This window comes from Aphelocoma coerulescens, chromosome 3, assembly GCF_041296385.1.
Source record: "Aphelocoma coerulescens isolate FSJ_1873_10779 chromosome 3, UR_Acoe_1.0, whole genome shotgun sequence".
In the NCBI taxonomy this organism is placed as follows: Eukaryota; Metazoa; Chordata; class Aves; order Passeriformes; family Corvidae; genus Aphelocoma; species Aphelocoma coerulescens.
Window position 1 is genome coordinate 90,612,665 of NC_091016.1, and position 19,511 is coordinate 90,632,175.

Here is a 19,511-nt window from a genome sequence, read left to right on the forward strand (position 1 = left end):
TGAGCTTTTAAAGTAGAAAAGGATGATAAAATATGTAAAATACAGTAATGACTTCAGCACCAGAAACACATTGGAGTACTCTGTTGATATGCTGAGATTGCATCTGTACATTAATCTGTAATTATGCATGTGCTGTGACAACTCAATTATACTAAAATTATTTAATGTGTCCTATTAATGAGACATTCAAAAGACCAATGATGAAGTTTTAAAACTCAACCTTGGAAAGTCATGCTAGTGAAAAATAAGTATGTGAACCAGGTGGTAATCAACATATATATTGGGTAGTCATAGTTACCCTTTGATGTTTTATATTATTATGCACAATAGCTGAAATTCTGGGACCTTTTAAAGTACTTTTCTCTTGTGGTTGAATCCTAAATTTCAAATATTGAATGTCAGTGCTGAGAGTATACTTTGATTCTTAAGTCTGAGAAAGTGGGTGATGCAAAGCAAATTCATACGTAGAGCTAGGCTTACAGTTTTACTTTTCTTCCACTTAATGTTATCGACTAATTTGGGGAGGCTTTTATAGCTTCTTTTTTTACTTTGAAAAGTTGTTTGAGCTGCCTTTTGTGAGACCATTTTTGTTTTCCTGGCCTGCAGAGGCCATTGCTCACTGTCTTTTCCCGGACTGGTTCCACAGTGGTGGATTCTTACCTGCCTACATATAATACATTTAAAAATGTAAAACTTTTGCCTCTCCCTGCTCCCCATCCTGACTATTTGTGTTACATATGGGTGTGTCCCCTCATATTGCAGATACACTGATTATCAGAAGTATCATTACAAAAGGGTGATATTGAATTTCGATTTTTATGATCTCTGCAATGATACCAATATATCAGCTCCTGTTCTGGAGAGGATTTGCACCTTGAAATAATTATTCACATGTTTCCTACTTGGTAATATGGGGCATGAGGTGGAGATGACAAGTTTTTCCTGAATCTAAATACTTGCTTCTTCAGGTAAAAAAAATAAAGTTGTGTTTAAAATGTCAGCATTTTGCTTTGTCTGTTAGATTTATACTTTTTGGTTTGAGGTATTTGGCAGGATTTTTTTGTACAAGTGACTGAAAATTTTACACAATTTTGAAGATTAATATATTTCCTTCCATCTCTAGATGTGGTTTGTCCTTTGAGGGAAAGCTTGAAATCCAACAAGAATTACATCTTTTATTGTCAGTCCTGTGGTGACATCATAGTAAAAGACCGGTGAGTACTGCAGTGTCTTGTATTTATACCAATAAATGCCATAATGATTGGTATTCACGTTGTTTTGTGTACTTAAAAACAGCTAAAAGGTATTTCTTTTGAAACTCATAGACAAGAACACATTTGAAGCACTGCAGATGACAAAAAGCCAAATTACCTGAAGCAGTTTTTAACTGTTCATTCATTTACTTCTTGATTTCTTTCTTCCTCTGTACTTCAGGCATCCTTTTCAGTTCTTTCCAGTCTCTTATAAGTTTCCTTCAGTCATCATGCTGTAATTATAGAGTGGCTGCTCAGAATGGGGATATTGACCATAGTTTCCTTTTGTCTGTTAAGCAAAGCCTGTCTCCACATAGTTCAGGGATGCTGAATCTGGGAAACCACAGCAACTGTGTCTTAGCTGTGTGACTCAGCCTTATCTCTGTTCTTTACAAAGTCTGCAGAGTGAATGAGAATTTAATAAAAAGATGCTGCATTGTCTAGCTCTTCTGATGAACAATTTTGACCGCTTCAGCTGAATATGTAAGAATTGTTAGTGATGCACTTAGACCTTCTATGATGTGTGGCTCCTAATACTCAAAACCATAATACAAATGTGTTTCATTCTCTAAATTTCTATTACTTTCTTGTCATAGGTATGGATTTATGGCTAGCCTGAATGTAACTGAATGAGGATTTCTTAACTTTCTCTCAGAAAGTCTAGTAATAACTCTTATTTTGATACATTTGTAAAGTGGTGAAACTTCTAATTTCTAGTCAGTAACATTTGCTTTCAAAACATATTGCACTTTTATATTTGCATGACTGAGTGGGTGTTTTCTTGAATTTCAGCACATTAGATTCATATGCATGCTGTTTAAATCTTTTGGTTCTGCATCCTGTAATGTGACACAGGCAGAATTTTTGAGAAAAGAAAAAGAATGCATGTCCATAGCTTTTCACTTGGCGTTTCTCCTTGCAGGGTGCCTCTGAGCCCCTTGAATGTTGACACCAAAAAAACTTAAGAGTAGAAGAGTGGAGCTGCTAGTGTATCCAACACCTTCTGTTCCAGCATTTCCAACAGGAAGAGAGTAGCATAGTCAGAACTTCTAGCTACAAAATTCATGTGTTCCTCTCTCCAGGAAGAGTTAAGTATGACAGTGACAGCAGAGGTGGAAGGATTGAAGGGAAATTGCGGAACTGTGTGAAAGAGAACTTACTGAAGTCTGAATTACTAGGAAAGGGTCTGTAATAAGAAAAACCCGAGATCTAGAAAATCATACCTTTAAAAAGAAATTGAAGTAAATGGGATTTAGTTTAGATAAGGTTGTGGAGAAGACATAAGATTCTTCCAGTATCTTGGAAGTTGCTGCAAATACGGTGGCAGTAATCTTCAGCTGAAGGAAGAGGAATCTGGGTTAAAATGGAAAAAAACCCTAAACCAACAAACCACTCCAAACATATTCTGAAGCTTATTTTTTTTACTGTTAGGAAGCCTTTACTGCATAGGAAGCCCTTCTTGTAAAGGTTAGATTAAGAAATGTACTAGGAATGGTTTAAATGTAAGTAATCCTTCCTTGGTGCACAAAAATTGACTCTCTACATTTTCTGAAATCCTCTGCCTCAGTCTGTTTCCTTCCATAAATCTGATAGCTCTTCAGAGGTTAGGGTTATGCTCTTTCATTCTTTTCCATTACCCTCACATTACCCACGTTAGAGGAAATTATTAGATTTTTTTTTTTCTTCCATCATGCAAGAGCTGCAAAGAATTAGGGATACTTTCTTTTTTCTTTCTCTCCTTCCAGTTGGGCTAAATGTACCTCATATATAAAATAATTCTGTAAGACTTTATTTCTGTCATGAAAAAATTCGTAAGAGCTTGTGGTGGGTGGATGCCAGGTGCCCACCAAAGCCGCTCTATCTCTCCCCTCATCAGCTGGACAAGGGAGACAAAATGTAATGAAAGGGGTCACAAGTCCTGCCAGCAAACCTGTTCCAGTGTGGGCTTCTCTCTTTCTCCATGGGTCCAAAGATTCTGGCAGACTTCCCATGGGGCCGCAGCCTCTTTTGGGCATCTGTCTGCTCTGGTGTGGGGTCCTCCATGGAGGGCATCCATCTGCTCCACTGTGGACCTTCATGGGCTGCAGCAGGACAGCCTGCTTCACCGTTATCTTCCCTATGGGCTGCAGGGAAAACTGCTTCAGTGCCTGCCACACCTTCTCCGCCCCTTCTTCACTGTCCTTGGTGTCTGCAGAGCAGTTGCTCTCAGATTTTCTCTCTCTTCTGACTGCAAAATGTTTTATCCCCCCCTGTATTAAATACATTTGCAGAGAGGTGCTACCACTGCTGATGGCCTCATCCTTGGCCAGTGGTGGGTCTGTCTTGGAGCTGGCTGGCATTGTCTGTATCAGACATGGGGGAAGCTTCTGGCAGCTTCTCACAGAATCTATCCATAAAGGCCCCCTACTACTAAAACCTTGCATGGAAATGCAATATGGTCACAGCACCAAGCCTGCTAGAGTTCAAGAAGCATTTGGACATGGTTTGAACCTTCAGGTTGTCCTGTGCAGGGCCCGAAGTTTTCCAACTCAGAATATTCTATGATTCCATGATAATGATTTGTACTGCACAAATATTGCACTGAAAAACTCATGGCAGGGGAAATCTAATTGCACCTTTCCTACATAAGTAGTGTTAAGCCTGACAATTAACTGTCAAGCTGGGCTGTCCCAAGATTTTTTAGTAAGTAAATAAGGGAGACTGCAGTTACAGAAATGCAGTTGTTTTTCTTTTTCTCTGATGGAACTGAACAGGTATATGTTTAAAAGTCTAAAGCCCATTTTACTTCCAGTTTTCAGTATTTTCTGTAGACAATGATATTACTGGGCATTAGTTAATAATGACATTAGGGGTTACTTTTCTTAATCCAGTCTTACAGGGGTCTCTATGGTCAAATACTTACCTTATCCTGGAGGATCATTTAAGAGTTATATCTTTATGGCAGGGCTCTTATAGACTAGTGCTGAACTTCTAACTTTTAAAAAATAAGTTCATTACCTACTCTTCTGGTTGGAATCTGAGAGCTGTCTACAGCAGGAAATTCAGCCTGGGTAGATTAGACACTTTCAGGAGACAGCTACTCTTAAAGGTCCCAACCTAAGAATTGTTTGTTGCTCTCTGACTGTGAAGGCAGCCTGGGTGACTATCTTCAAGTAGAAACTCAGTTGTTATTAGGAGCAAGTTTGGGGATATAAGACACCCTGTTTTCTTGGTTTTTATTGTAGTATTTAGCAGCCTCAGTTTAGTCAGTACGTAGTAAATCTCAAGTTGGTTTTGTTTATTTGTTTTTCTGTAAAGCTCCTTTTTTATTAGTGTTGCATTTTTCCAGTTCTGGTGATCCTTGGATATGGCTTCCCACCTATGAGTGGCAAAAGCCTAAAATACAGTGGAAATTATGTATTTTCAGTACAGCTCAGAGTTAGGAGGAGTCTCTTTAGGAAATTCCTACTGGTTGGAGAAAACTACTTTTGTTGGGAAAGAAGTGAAGATCTTGATGCTGCAGACTGTGAAAGTAAAGAAACACTGATGTAATGAAACAGGACAGCATTAGTCTGCAGCTTAAGGTAATCTCTGTCTTTTTTTTCCCTTGTGAAAACATTTCTGAGCAATACCAGCTTTGAATTACTTTTGTGTAAAAAGCAATATAGGAAGACTTTTTTTTGCAGTGTGAATCCAGGCACTGGAACTAATTGTAAAGGCTGATGAAGAATCAGTTATTAGGCCAACACCAGAACTAAACTCGCACTTTGGCAGAACTGAGTTTTATCTCAAGTAATATATAAGACCACAGAAAATGAAGACATGGGTAGTGTTGAGAGGTGATGTTACATAGGTTTTGTAAAGCTGGATGAGTTATTCAGAGGATGTTATTCCAACTTTCATCTGCAGGTGGAGCAAGCAGAGTTTAAAATGTATTGTCTATCTAGAAAAAAAGGATTTTTTTTTAATAAAAGATTTTTCTTTCACCCACTGAACAATTCAGAACGGCCAAGAAGCTGAAGTGGGAAAAACTGACATCTTCAGAAAATGTTAGTCTGGGAACTGCAAGAAAGGGAGGATGCCTAAGTGTTGGCTTAGCAGCTGTGATTTTATTTGCAGAGTAGCACCGTAAGCAAAGTTGTATTTGCAAGTTTTAAGTAAGGAGTAGAATCAAGAAACTGTTTAAAGGTTTCAGGCGGCAGCTGAAGAAATAGGGTAACAAAAAGAAAGCATTCAAGGAAAGTAGGCAGAGAGCAGAAAATGCAAACCCAATACAACTGATAATGAAAGTAAAGTAGTATTTCAGGAAGCAGTATCCTTGATCCATACAGCTACCCAGGAGAAAGGGATTTGCCTTTTTAGTATAAGACTTCTGAAAGTTGGATCTGAGTATTCAAATCTAAATTAAGATTGAATTATCCTTTATTTGTGGTTTTGTTTGTTTGGGTTTTTTAATGAAGATGTACTGTGGTATTTTTGTCAGGTTTTAGCTTTTTCAGGTCTGGTATCTGAAACGAACGTGCTGAGTCTTGCTGTGGCATGAGTCTGTGTCTGTTGGTTTTACATCAACATTTGGTGCAAGGGAACTTTACAAGAAATAATAATAAATGTAATTGCAAATGCTCATTGTCATATTTTTCATGACTAGGTAGCACTGCTTTATTTTTGCCTTGTGATTCATTTCAAGAAAGGACTATGCCAAATTCTGCCTTATAATCATTGGAGATTTACCCTTGGGAAATGCTTCATCACAGACTTGGCAGGAAACTCAGCCATTGCTTTCTCAGAATTCACCCAAACAAAGTGCCTTTGGCTGAAAAGAGTCAAGCACCTCCTTTTGAGAAAATGCCATACTTCCCCCACTATTTGTAGGAAGCCTAAACTCTCTTTTAGTGTCTTAGAAATGAATTATAACATACTGAAATATTTGTCTCTTCTTCCCTTTAAGGAAATTTCTCAGAGTTCTTCCTCTACCAAGTGAAAACTGGAGTGATTTAGTTGAAGAGTGGTGCTGTCACCCTGACCCCTTTGCCAGAAGCACTTTGCACCCTCAGCATGGTGACTGCTTTCTAGGAGACACTTTTTTTCTGTTGAATTCAGGAAGTGAATCACATGTGCCTGAATCTCCCGTGTGCTGCTCAGAAGCTGGACACCACGTTTCTCAGAGTGGCTCCAGCTTGGTAAAGTATTTTCTTCAAATAATTCTTAGGTGCACTTTTTTGGACTTTTTCATTGTAAAGTGCTTTTTTTGTTACTAGTTTTATTTAATTTGTATGTACTAGAACATGTTTTGAAGGTCATAGGGAGTTCTTGACATTCAGCTGTGCAGAAGCCAGAAAATATTCCAGGCTATGTTTTACATTTTCTAAAGCTCACACCAGAGTCTTGATATTGACCTTCATATGCAAGTAGAACTTCGTGCTATAAACAGAATTAGAAGCTACTTAATTATGTAGTTCTAAACCCAGATATTTTCCCCTGAAATTATCATGAGTGAAGGACATCAGAATTTAGTAAGATAATAACTGTGATGGGTTAGATGCTTGTTAAAGGATAGTGGAGCAAAGAATGAGGTGGAAACTGAAGTAACAATTATTTTTTTTCTCACACTGTGACTTGAGACATAATCATTAATATGATCAAAGAGAAGTGTGATTTTTTTTTTTTTTGTTTTTTTTTTTTTTTTTTGTTTTTTAGTTTTAGAAAGACTTGGGAATATCAGAATGTGTACTTTGGGTTTAGATCTGGCTGTCTTACGTTCTTAAGGCATAGTAAGGAACTTGAATTTGTTTGACTTCTCTATCTAGTGAAAGGAACCTGCCATCCCATGTTACTGCTCTTCATGTTGATGTTTCTGAGATGTTCCAGGATAAGATAGATTCATCAACCAATTCTGTAGGAAGAGGGCTGTCATTTGGCTTAGAGACATCAAAATTTGTTATTGCCCAGAGAAAAAAACATTTTTAGGGGTGCTGATGTTTCAGTGGTGGGGTAAAACCCGTGAAGAATGGCAGTTGAGTGCTTTACTCTTGGGCATCTAGCACTTGTATAAAAGTTCAAGCAATAATCTTTTCTGCTGCCAGAAGAACATCCAGGAACTCAGTTCACCAAAGCCTACATTTCCATAAAGCCTTTTCTGATAACCTACTGCTTGTCTGCATTTGTGCTGACAAAGGCTGGGCCTACACATGTATTTTCTCCCAGTACCAAGTATTTAACTGTCTACGTTGCTGCCTTGGCAATTTGTGTCTCTAACAACTGATGACTTATTATGTAGAGATTTCCAGCATGAAACATTTAATCTCTTGAGAACTAACACCAGAGACCCTGATTTCTACCTGCTGCTTATAGTGATATGTATTATCCTCAGTAAGAGTCACCGGGATTCTCACAGTTCAGGGGTTGCTGGTGCAATGCTCCAAGTGACCCCTCTGCTTGGGGAGCAGTTCTGTCCTGTGGTCCCTATCTGCAAATCTTGCAGCTGTGATCTCCTGGGTTTCTTGTTCCATTGTTCTTTGAAAAGCAGAATATGTGAAGAGGAAAATAAGGACTGATACCCTGAAAGGGTATCAGCATGGCAGAAGCAGATTAATTTGGCTTAACTCTGTGTCAATGGAGTTATTTCTTCTAAGTTTTCTTAAGAAGGAGGTGGAGTAGATGATTCCAAATTTCCAAGAAGACAGTGCTTTCTGCCAGAGATTGTCAAAATGAATTCTCGCGGTTCAGTAATCTTAAAAGAGATCTTAGAACAACAGGAGTAAATATGGGAAGAGGCAGGGTGCATGGAGTCCATATTGCACACTTCTTCATCAAAGAGAATGTTTGTGAGAAAAGGATTGATTTGAATGAAGAAATGTAATAAAAGGATGTGGAACAAAGATGTTATTGAGATGTGGGTCAAACCAGGATAACAGCAGAACTTTTGAATGAGGGAGGAGGCTGTTTTATGTCAGAGGCATACAATAGTAGTTTAGTGTGATGAATTTTCATGTTTGCTTCCTTATACTTGCATTGAAGTTGAGAATTTGTTCCTTGTGTCAAATCCCTTTTTCTACATCTTTCACACTTGCAATGAATTCTTATTTCTGTGTTTGCTTATTCCCAGCATCACTCAGTTGCCAAGCAAATGAGCAAAACTGTTAGATCCAGCAGAACATGGACTAATAAGGAAAAAAAACCCCTTATATCGAAGCAGAAAATTCTTCCATAATATGAGTAATAGAAAGTTACAGGCAAGACAGATTGCTATTGGCATAAATGTTCTCATTTCAGAGAATATTGTTGCAGTCTGCCCCAGTATGAAAGTTCCTTTTTAATTGCATTGCAGTTCTTTGGAAAGTGTTTACCTATGACCAAAATAGTAGCAGAAATGTACCAGAGATGCTTAAACAATCTTTTCCAGACTCCAGTGGGACCAAGACAGCATCCGTCCACTGCAAACATATTTTTCACATCTATTAGTCTTCCAGTGTAACATAGTTTTTAAATGTCACATGGTCTTGCAGAATCTTAATAGTATCTCTTGGGGAAAATACTTTTCCTGACACCATATCAGGGATCCTTAGGAATAGAAACAGAAAATATTAGGCTTGTGATCTACCTGCATCTGCAGATTGCCAGCAGCTGCAAATTGTCAAATAGATGTATTGATTTAATTAGTTGAGCTAAAACTATCCCTTTTTCCATTGAAGCATGATACAACGAGTTAGTGATGTTTTCTAGGCACAGTTCTCAGTCAGCACCTGTAATTGTAGTCAGAAAAAAAATACTCAAGTTGTAGCTTTCAAGGAAGTACTGTGTATTCTGTACTTGTACTGTGCAGTATTTGTACCAGTCTCAGACACTGGCTTATGCAAAACCTTGTCTATTTATTCTTGCTTTTCACACTGATCAAGTAATTTCACTGTGTATGTTTGAGAGGAGCAGGGAGGTAGGAATTGGGAAAGGGGATAACTGCTTATGTATGAACCAGATGATTTTCCTGATCTCCATAACAAGGGGACTGTTGTTCCAACATAGTCAGCTCTCAGGCTTTTAGTTTGATTCTCTGTTTTTGACCATCATTAAGGTTATATATATCTGTACTGCTTTCAGACCAGAGCTCTAATGTGCTACACCCAGGTTAATAAGCCCACACAGAACCAGTTCTGAAGCTTAGACTTTGGATTAAAGTAAAAATTGTGCTTACTTGTTTGATGTATTGAATTTAAACACTGTAATTAGTAGGAGTCTTAGAGGGTAGATTTTATCTAGAAATGAGATCTTTTATAAAGGGCAGTAATAGATGCATAAAGCTGAGGTAAATAGTCAGTGATGTTTTGGAGAGTGTAGAGACTCCTTGAACTAGATGTTGTCATCCACATTTTTTGTTTTTAATAAGCCATTGTTGACATTGCTTTCTCTGAATTGATGAAGACTTTTTAAACTTGTGTATACTTTTAGTATGACAAATGCTTTCCTGTAGTAAGTACCAAACTATATTACACATCATGTGACAAATGCCTTCCTTTTTTTTTTGATACAAGACAGAGTTAGAATTTCATAGCATGAGCTCTGAGGGCATATGTTTGGTTTTTTTCTGTTCAGCTTTTCTTAAACATTTAAGATTTTATGTATCTCAATGATACCCCTCAGTTTTCTGTCTTCCATGTGTTCTCCTGTTACGTGTATTTTTATGCCGCATCTGGAAACTGTTTTGCACTTCTGATAATTGTTCTTATTGTCAATACCTTTTCTGTATCTGCTAGAATTGAGGGAGAAGGGTTGTTCAAGAACAGAATCCGCTGCACCTTTCTGGAATATCATGCTGTGTTGTGTACTTCAGCTGTTTCCTAGTAACTCAAAATAATCTGCAGACGTTTTCTGCTCTCTGCTGAACATTAAACTGGTATTCAACTCCTATAAAACTGTCCACAATGCCTAGAACTTGTTACTGAGTAATGGTAGTCACATTGCCACATACTATTTTATGTATGTATTATGGAGTACTTCATTTCAGATGCATTATTTCGCCCTTAGCAAAATCGAATTTAGCTTATCATTTTATCATCCAGTCACTCAGTATTACAAGATTCTCCTGTTAGCTATTACAGGTTGTGCTGTGTGGATATACTGCCAGATTTTAAAATGAGTATGAAACTTGCAAGCAAGTCCAAGTGTAGAAAGCTGCAGTAGTGAAGGCAAATACGTGTGCATGGGAACATAAAGAGGGCAGAAATAAGTAAAAAGTTCACTATCCCCTTTGTAAATTATGTTACAGTTATGCATTCCTTTTTCAGAATATCTGAGTAACATTTAAATGATATTTCTTTGTCCTACAGAAGTCAAAAGAAAATACCAGAGTAATTTGTAAGCGCTGCAAGACAATGCTGGGAGAAACAGTTTCATCAGGTATGAGATGTTCAAACAAAACCAGATTTGACTACATCAGCCATTGAACACTGTGTGATTAACACTGAACACAGTGTTGAAAACAGTGAAGGAAAGTAGCTTGTCAATAATGTGCAGTGATGATTCCTGTGTGTTTGTCTCATTCCCTTCTGGAACAGATGAGGTTATTGCTTCTAGTGTTAGACCTTGAAAGTGACTTTCAGCATGACTCCAGTTTGCTAGAAATCCCAGTAAAGATGGAGACTTGAGAAATTACAAGTTGCTTATTTTCCTGTCAGTTCTACAGAATAAGTGAAAGGAAAATTCAGCGCTTGATCAGCACAACTTGAAGCTGAAGTTTGCTAACAGTCAGCCTGGTTTTGTGGCACGGAAACTTTTTCAAAGAAACGGGTTGTGTCTTATCCAATGATGAACTGATGGAATTATCAGTTTAAAAGCTGTAATTATATTTGATCAACAGGGTTTACCTGAAGTGGTGTAAAGATGAGTGTCTGGTTGTTTTTAAAATTCAGCTATTAATGGAAGAGAAGCAATGATAAGACTGTTATTAGCAGGTTCATTCTTTCATTCTCCCTCTACTCCACTGCATCAGTCACTGTGAGCCTGCCTCAGTTCAGAGATCTGGTGAATACAAAAACTTCTCAGAAAATGCAAAGCCCATTTAAGAAATGTCATAAGGAGAGACAAGACAGAAGATCTTCTGTTACAGAATGTTCTGATTGTCCTGTACAGGAATCTGAACAATACAGGCTTTAATGAAACCAAATTTAAGGTACAGAGTTTGAAAGCCCACAAAGCAAGATGTGACTTTGGGAAGGGAGCGCTTGGAAAAGAGTATGGATAACAAGGTCATGAGTAATAGATCAGTGGGAATGGGGAAAGGCAAGCAATATAGATGTGCAGGGATTTGGTACGGACTCTGCACTTGGCTGAAGTTAGATAGCATATCCATTGTTTTGACCATGTTTCTTCAGTACTGTAGGAAATTTTGGTAGAATTCAGAGAACAAAAGAGATGTATGGTGTAAGTCTAGGCAGAACATCTCTGTGAAAAGAGACTAGAGAGCAAACTTGACTGTCATGCTTTGGTGCTTCCTCATGAGCAGGTATCTTGAAGATAAAGAAGGATTAGAGCGGTGTAGCTGTGGAGGCCAGATGCGGCTTTGAGATTCCCCCATTGGCTATCTTCCTCCAACTCTATCCACATATACTCATGTGATTTTTTCTTGGGAAATCACACCTTCTGTGTCTCTATAAGCAAACATCTCCTGAATTCCCAATACCCTTTTGTAGCAGTAGCACCAATTCCTTACTCAGGGTAATGGCTGAGGAACTAGAGGGGCTGAACTGTCTTTTCCCCCTGTCTCCAAGAACTCATATAGCATGGAGCAGACTTAATAAACTTAGAGGTAAAATATAATTTCCTAACAGTGAAGATAATTTAAAAAGTGTAGTATTTACCTGGAGAAGGGATGCGATTACCAAGCCTTTGCAGGGTTTAAAACAGATTAAGTGTCTTCCTGAAATGTTTGCTTTCATCCATTTTTAGTGGTATGTGTGGACAGACATCAGATTAAACCCTTCAGTCCTTAAAACTTGTGGACCACATGAATCTTCCAGTTGTTCACATGCTGAGGCTTAGTAGAATTTCTTACTCTTAACCTGTTTTGCTGGCCCTCTGGTTAGGCTGTATTTGCAGCATAGACCCAGATCTTCAATATGATCATCTTTGACCTGACTTTATAGAAGGGGTTTAAATTATGTCCTCAAACACTTCCATTTAGTGTTAAAAGCTGTCTTAGTGGAGCTTTTGATGAACAGTTACATTGAAATTCAGAATGTATGCAGTGTTAACGTTGAGTGAGTGTGATTTTTGGAAAGAAGTTCCATTCTGTTCTTTGAGCAAAGAAGAAAATTATTCCCCCGTGTGAGCTGTTATTAAAACTGTCTCTTGTGATTCACTGCAGCATTACAAAGCAGCAGAGGGTACTAAAATACTTATGTAAGCTATGCTGATCTCAGTGCTTTAGGAAAGTTCTTTCAATTCATCTTTCAGGTTTGGCTTGAGCTCTTGCTTGCTTGGTTTCGAGATGATTGTTCCCAGCATTCAGCAAAGATCAATATAAATGAGAAATTGCTGATCTTGTAATTAGCTTGGAGCAGTTTTCTTCAGGAGGTGTAGGTTTTTTGGTATGGTTCCTTCTACTCCTACAAACCCAAGCAAAATATGATTGTCTGCCGCACCTCTTAATTGACTACTGAACAAATGTTTAATTAGTATAGTGATATGGTGACTTACAGTCTAATCTTAACAAGTTGGTTATTCTATTATATTTGAAAAATGTTTTTGTCATTTTAGATACCATTAAATATTATGTCACTGAGGTGATTATTCAACTAGCTGAGGAAAGTTTCAGTCCAACACCAAGGTAACAAAAAAATCAAATAATTTGCTCAAGTATTTATGTTTTAGAAAGGATGCTAGAAGTGTTCTAATGTTGTAGTTTCTTGAATAATTACATCTGATAACAGAGTGCAATTTTATGTAATCATCACAGAATCAAGCATTGTAAAGGCAAAGTAACGTGAATTCACTCATGTACAGTTTTGTTTGCTCATTTTTGTGTGTGATGCTGGAGATAGATTGTGTATAATTTGTCACAGTGTCTCACTATTCAGGTGATAAGCCAAAATAAAATACTTACTTATTTTGAACTATTTAAGTTTGCACAATGTCTGGGTGACTAATTATGGAAACAGAAGTTTATGTTGTGTAAAGTTAAATTAAGTAAAGCTTGAAATGTTTAATTGGAGGCTTTTGAATTTTAAAGTAATTCAGTTTGAATTTAAGACTAAGATGAAAGAAAACTTGATCTAGCTACCTGGTATTACGTACAATGGTTTAATGACAGTTCTTTCTTTTTGTGAATTATATTTGAAATATGTGCATCATTCTGAACTTTGTGTTCATATGCGCAAAACATAATAGGGAAAAGCTTCTATTCAGCTTTTGACAATTGGTGTTGGCCAAAATAAAGGATGTGGAGCAATTTAGAATCCTGATCTATTAAAAAATTTGTGTTTCAGGAAATAAAAAGTTCTCTGGTTTTGAGTGAGAGGAAGAAAAAGAAGCCCCATCTTTCAGTAAAATGTGGTTGTAGGATGTAGTGGAATTAAGTATGAGATACTCATTTACCTGTAGTGCATAGATACGAATGACTGCCTGTATAGTTGTTTTGAAAACATGATATGTGGTTACTTCTTAAACAGGTCTCAATTTGTACAGAGCATGGTTGCTCAGTGTCTTTTGGAATTATCCTCTGCTAAAAGCACATTTAGATTCACCATAAAAGGAGATAATGGAAAAACCTATATTCTGGTAAGTTTTTAAGTCTTCATCTTCCTGACTTTCTTTCTAACCTACACATCCCAGTTCCTAAAATGTATTATATATGCAGTTCATTATTGTAAGTTAAAAAAATTAACAAATTCAAATTCTTGAAGGGGTTCTGAGGTACAGCTATTCAAGTAAGAACATCCCTAAATGTTTTAATCTAAGTAGATGTACACACAGAAATTTTATTCATACAATAATTAAAGTACCACAGATGCACCACAGCTAGCACAGAAATAACACTATTTTGTATCCAGAAAACATGGAAAGCTTAAGTTTTAACTTTTTGATACATATTTCACCTTCTTGCTCCAGCGCTTCTTTCCTTTAATCACCAGAAGTGAATCAAATTGTATAGCATCTTTCACAAGCATTGTCTCAAGTCAGCAGGGGCTATTAATGTAGTCAATACATTGCATTGCGAAGTGAAGTGCAAACAAAAATAAAATTGCCTATTATACTTAATGTTCTAATGCTGTTAAACTTGGTTAAGCTTGATATTTAGATGGTGACAGCTAGATTCCTCAAACTTTTAAGATGGATAGGAGTTACCTTAGTACTGTACACTTATAACCAGGGATGTTTCCTTTTATTTCTGAACTAAATGTAGGTGTAGAATTTGTATATTTGCAGTTTATAAAAATAATTCATAGACATGAAGATAAAGAAATACATGATTATAGATTCCTGCCCTGGATAAACTCATAAATGCACTTTCTTGAGGCAATCTAATTACATAAACTGTTTTATATATGCATTGTCCGAGTTCTGTAATTTTGGAACATCCGGATGCTGAGGAAAGTGTATATCTGTTGCTTTTAAATAAATTTTAGTGCCAAGGCAACATTTGTACTACCACTGAGAAATATCTCTTCTGTAATGATAAAATGAAGGTTTCATGAGCAGACCCATAATTATCATTATATATTATCTTATTGAGGAGTCATTAAAAATCATTGTGATTTTTCCCTTGTAGCTTATCTGTTCCCAAGTTAAGTAAAATTCTGGTGCTTAAGTTTAGTAGCTTAGATACAGCAAACTGGATATTTTTTAACAGAAAAATCACTTTATTTATTATTCTTAGCTCTGAGCTGCATTTTTGCCAATGTATTGATTAGAGGAGCAGGCTGAATTAGATAGGCACTGGCTTCTGATTGACATCTCTTCATTTATATTGGTTAGTTGTTAGTTTTTTGCAGGTGTTTTTAGTATTTAACATCAGAAAGCCCTTACATCTGTCCAGAGTGAGGTTCTGGCTACTGTATACACATCAACAGCTGTTTTGGAGTCATGGTTTAAGTTTTTGGACTCAGAGGCCTTGTGGACACAAGTATAATGTAGCTCTATTTATATTAATGATTGTCAACAGCTAAACAGTAAAACATGGGTGCTCGAGGCTGTGAGCATACAGCCAAGTTACACAAGTAGTCTCATCACTGATGCATCATGAACCAGCTGTCCCACTTGTTTGTTTTGATAATGAGCCAAAGATTCTTGTTCACAGTGTTTGTGCTTACCTACATGAATACACAGAGCTTAGACTGTGTATGTGATAATTAAGGTTAAGGTTTCTCACAAGTATTTTTAATTTTTTTTAAACCACAAGTATTATGTGTACTTGTTTTCCTCATTTCCTCTGTATACATCACTTAGCATTACCAGTTATGTTATTTGCAGATATCATAACACGAGTTTCCATTGTTTAAGTTACACATATTCTGTTGTTTAAGCTATAACTACTTATGTTGGTTGTTTTTTTATTTTTTATTTTTAAAGGATGTCAATAAACAAAAGTTTCTTTGTTTCAAGGGAAAAAAGTGGTACATACAGATGTCCTTATCTGTCCTAACTATGTCTCTGCTGTCTTCACATTTGTGAATCACTTACTTCCTCTCTTTGCTCCACTGCTGAAGGGTTCCCTGCCTTGTAGTTGCATGACTTACAAGCTAAGAATAAGAGGAGGACAGCAAACAGACAGTGAGATAGGAGAACACAAGCAAAATGGTACATTATTGGTCAGCATAGCAGCATCTCAACAGATATCTATGTAAAAAAGTGTGGCTTTGAAAGAGGTAAAGACGTAGTTTTCTGGTTAGATACAGGGAATTCATCTCATGGATGGGATCAACATCATAAGACCCAAAAAGATTACATCTGTGAAAATCAAAAAGTGTGCAGTAGTTTGGACTCTTTGAATACTATCTCCAGTCTTTCAGTATTGAAGGAAATATGTTTTCTGGAGTGGGGTTACACTGTAAAGTGCCTTGAAAGTAAAGCAGCTTGTATTTCAGGAGTGAGCGGAGAGGGAGTGGGAAGATATCCCAAGAAAATTAATATGTAACAAAATGGGAGGGACTTGTCAGTCTGGTTATTTTCCACGTCTTGAAGGGCATGAGCAGAACAGGTTTGCATTTGTTAAGATTGGAGATGGGATGGATGTTGCAGTGGTCAAGAAGTGAGATAATGAGGACCTTGCTGAGACTTAGCTACCCAGCTCTCTTAGAGAGCTTTATTCTTTGTGAAATATGTGGAAACCACATCTTTACCTGAACAGTCTTGAGTGTGAGAACAAAATAGCTGTAATGAAAGATGTTTATGTAAGTGACCTGTGTGATGATGAAAGTAATAGTAATGTCTGCAATAACTAAGAAAGAACTAGCAAGGAAGAATAAAAGACTTGGGTTTTTTGTTTTTTGGGTTTTTTTTTCATGTTAAATTCAAATTGATGCCTAATTGTCCACAAATTGATGCTGGAGACCCAGGCTGAGATATAGGGAAACTGATCACACAATCTAAATTGTGGTATTTCCCCTGTTTGGTTCAAGTCCCATGAAGTATAACTGGGATAGATTTGTTACAACTTTTCTCCAAAGAACATCTTTTAAGTCTCTTGACAAAATGATTTGAAAACAATAAAAAAAAGACCAAAACCCCCCAAATACTTTTTTTTCTGATTCTGTAATTTCAGAAAAGGTCATCAATGGCATTGTGAATGAATTCTAATCTTTATGTATTTATTTTTCTATAGAGATTCTTTTCTTACTGGAGTTAATGTGGAAGGAGTTTGGTTGTGCAAGCTCTGCTGTACAAAGAGGTAGAAAGGAAGGAAAGATTGCACATTGTGAATAACATAGTTGAAAGCACAGATCAAAATATGGAAATGTGTTAGCCAGGAATAACATATATAAACTGCTTAGAGTCAACACACCAAGCCTGGGTGAGTGATTGTTCACTCAGACTGAAAACAAGACCAAAAGCGAATTCATAAATGAAGAAAAGAATAAAAATACTGCCTAAAGAAGTAAATGTAGTTCAGAAGTTGATTTTTCTCATGGCCAGGAATCCTTCCACCCCCAGAGATTAATTTGCTTTCTCTGTATTGTGTGCTAAATTATTAATAGAGATCTGTTGTGTTGCTGTTGAGACAAAAACATTCATACAGGTTGTGGAAGATGATTGTCAGATGCCGCATGTCACACTTGTGGTAGAAAGAAGTGCTTTGCAGATGGACTATGTTGCAAATGAAACACTTTGGTTGCTTTCTCTACAGCAGATTGTAGGAGGATTCTGAAAGGAGCAGACAGCTATTGCTCCATTGTTCCCTTGTCTAGTTTGAAGGATATTCCCCTTCTGAAAAGCATTCCAGGAAGCTCCTTCTACATGGAATTGTTAGAAATTTCAAAAGGAAGAAACTCTGTTCAGTTTGTGTTGGCAGGAGCCTGTGTTTTTTCACCATTTTCTCCCAACATCGCTTCAGCACTTGGCTTTAAGAACCTTGTGTAATGGTCCTAGCTAATGAGGTATATATTGCAGTTTAGGCTATAAATGTGTACAGTGAGTTACCAGAGCAAAACTGATGAACAACCACTTGCAAAACCAAGTGCAGTTGCTTGTCATCATTCATGTGCATATGCTAAAGTGATTCTCCTCCTCCCATCCCCTCCCAAGATATCTTTATCAATATATCTCACTCCTTCTTTATGAAGCTTCCACTGTAGTGTTCTGAGCCTTGGGCTCTGATAAATTGTGACTGTCACATTCAATTACAACATATACTATGTGTCCTGTTAATGATGGCTTTCTCCCTCCACAGGGGATATCTTGTGTCTGCTACCTAACATCATGTAACTTGTTTTACTTGAAACTGATTAGATCATGAGAAGCAGAAGATTGCTCTCTAGTGAGCAGTACTGTATAAATCCCATTTTCTATGATAAATATTTCATATATAAACATTTCATACAGGCACCGGATTTGTAAAAATTGATTTCCATTGTTAACTTGGATCACTTCACTACTGCAGGCTGTGAATTAAGGAAAACCCTGACTTATTTGTATGGTGTTCAGCAAGAAAGCCCTGGATCCAAGTCAGAACACTGATACCAAATCACACAAAGATTAAATAAGATCCATAACGGGATGCAAAAAGTTCAGATTTCTCAAAACTCTCCCCAGTAAATATCCCTCAAATCGCTGTGAGCAAATAGTGCCGAAGAATGCCATTCCCATTATGAAATTCGATGAAGATTTATTTTCCAAGTGAGGGTCTGTTGCAGCTGTTTGTAAATCCCACCATTCCTTTTAGACCATCTTAATTGTTGTCTTACAGTCATAACTACCACACTTCTAAAAATCCTCAATTTTTTGGCACTTCAGTGGACAATCTTTCAGTTCCTTATCTTCAGCCCTCAGTTGCTCAACACCATATGCTTGACTATGCCTAAAAAAATATGAAATTGGAGAAATAATACATCTGGTACTGAAAGAGATGACTTGGGACTGTTTCTTTTGTTCCTGCCAAAGGGAATGTGCTACAATCACAAAAAAAGGCAGCTTCAGAGTAATGATCTTAAGAGTGACTGATAAATCAGTATTGTATTACCCTTTTTTTCTCCACTAGAAGCTGTACAGACTGTGCTGAATAATAAAATATCAATTTATGTCTGTTAATACTTTGTTAGAAACTTTATAAGAATGTGGCTTTAGTATTAGCTGATTTAGGGTCAGAGTAAAGTAATACATTGAAATGTATGTAATCTACAGTAAAATAAATTATTTCTTTATTTATAGATATGGCTTTTAAATTCTGACACATTGCTGGTAGAGTCTTTAGGAAGTTTGTCCTCCCACAGCATTTTTACACCATTTGGAGATATCCTCATGCCTAGCTCTGGACCAGTGGGAACCTGGAATGCTGTCAAAGTCCTTTATCAGCCATGCATTAAATGCAGGAATAAGGAGTAAGTACAACTTTTTTTGAACTCAGATTCTGGTATTTATTTGCTTTGCATTAGTATTTCTTTGATGTTCTTTGGACAGTCTGTTAATCTCAGATATAAACCTCTTTGAATTTGCATCTTTCTTAAAATATTTTTTTAAGCAAAATGCCAGAAGAGTAGTATTTGGTTGCTGTTACAGCCACAGAGAATCTGGTTGTTAGATTTTTTGCACTGTAATATTAAAATATAGACCAAGGAGCTTTGTTGTTTCTAAAGG

At 36.9% G+C, this 19,511-nt stretch overlaps 1 protein-coding gene across 7 annotated transcripts in view; it reads left to right on the top strand.

Annotated features, from left to right (window-relative positions):
• Nucleotides 1-19,511, top strand: part of UBE3D (ubiquitin protein ligase E3D) — a 97,014-nt gene that overhangs the window by 1,492 nt on the left and 76,011 nt on the right. For all 7 annotated transcript variants that reach the window (XR_011149986.1, XM_069011257.1, XM_069011254.1 and 4 more), the window contains exons 3-8: nucleotides 1,124-1,214; nucleotides 6,181-6,412; nucleotides 10,553-10,622; nucleotides 12,981-13,050; nucleotides 13,892-14,000; nucleotides 19,086-19,255. Coding sequence is in view for 6 of the 7 variants with exons in the window: in XM_069011257.1 (XP_068867358.1) it covers nucleotides 1,124-1,214; nucleotides 6,181-6,412; nucleotides 10,553-10,622; nucleotides 12,981-13,050; nucleotides 13,892-14,000; nucleotides 19,086-19,255 (742 nt within the window). In the remaining variant the exon portion in view is untranslated. The remainder of the gene's footprint in view (nucleotides 1-1,123; nucleotides 1,215-6,180; nucleotides 6,413-10,552; nucleotides 10,623-12,980; nucleotides 13,051-13,891; nucleotides 14,001-19,085; nucleotides 19,256-19,511) is intronic.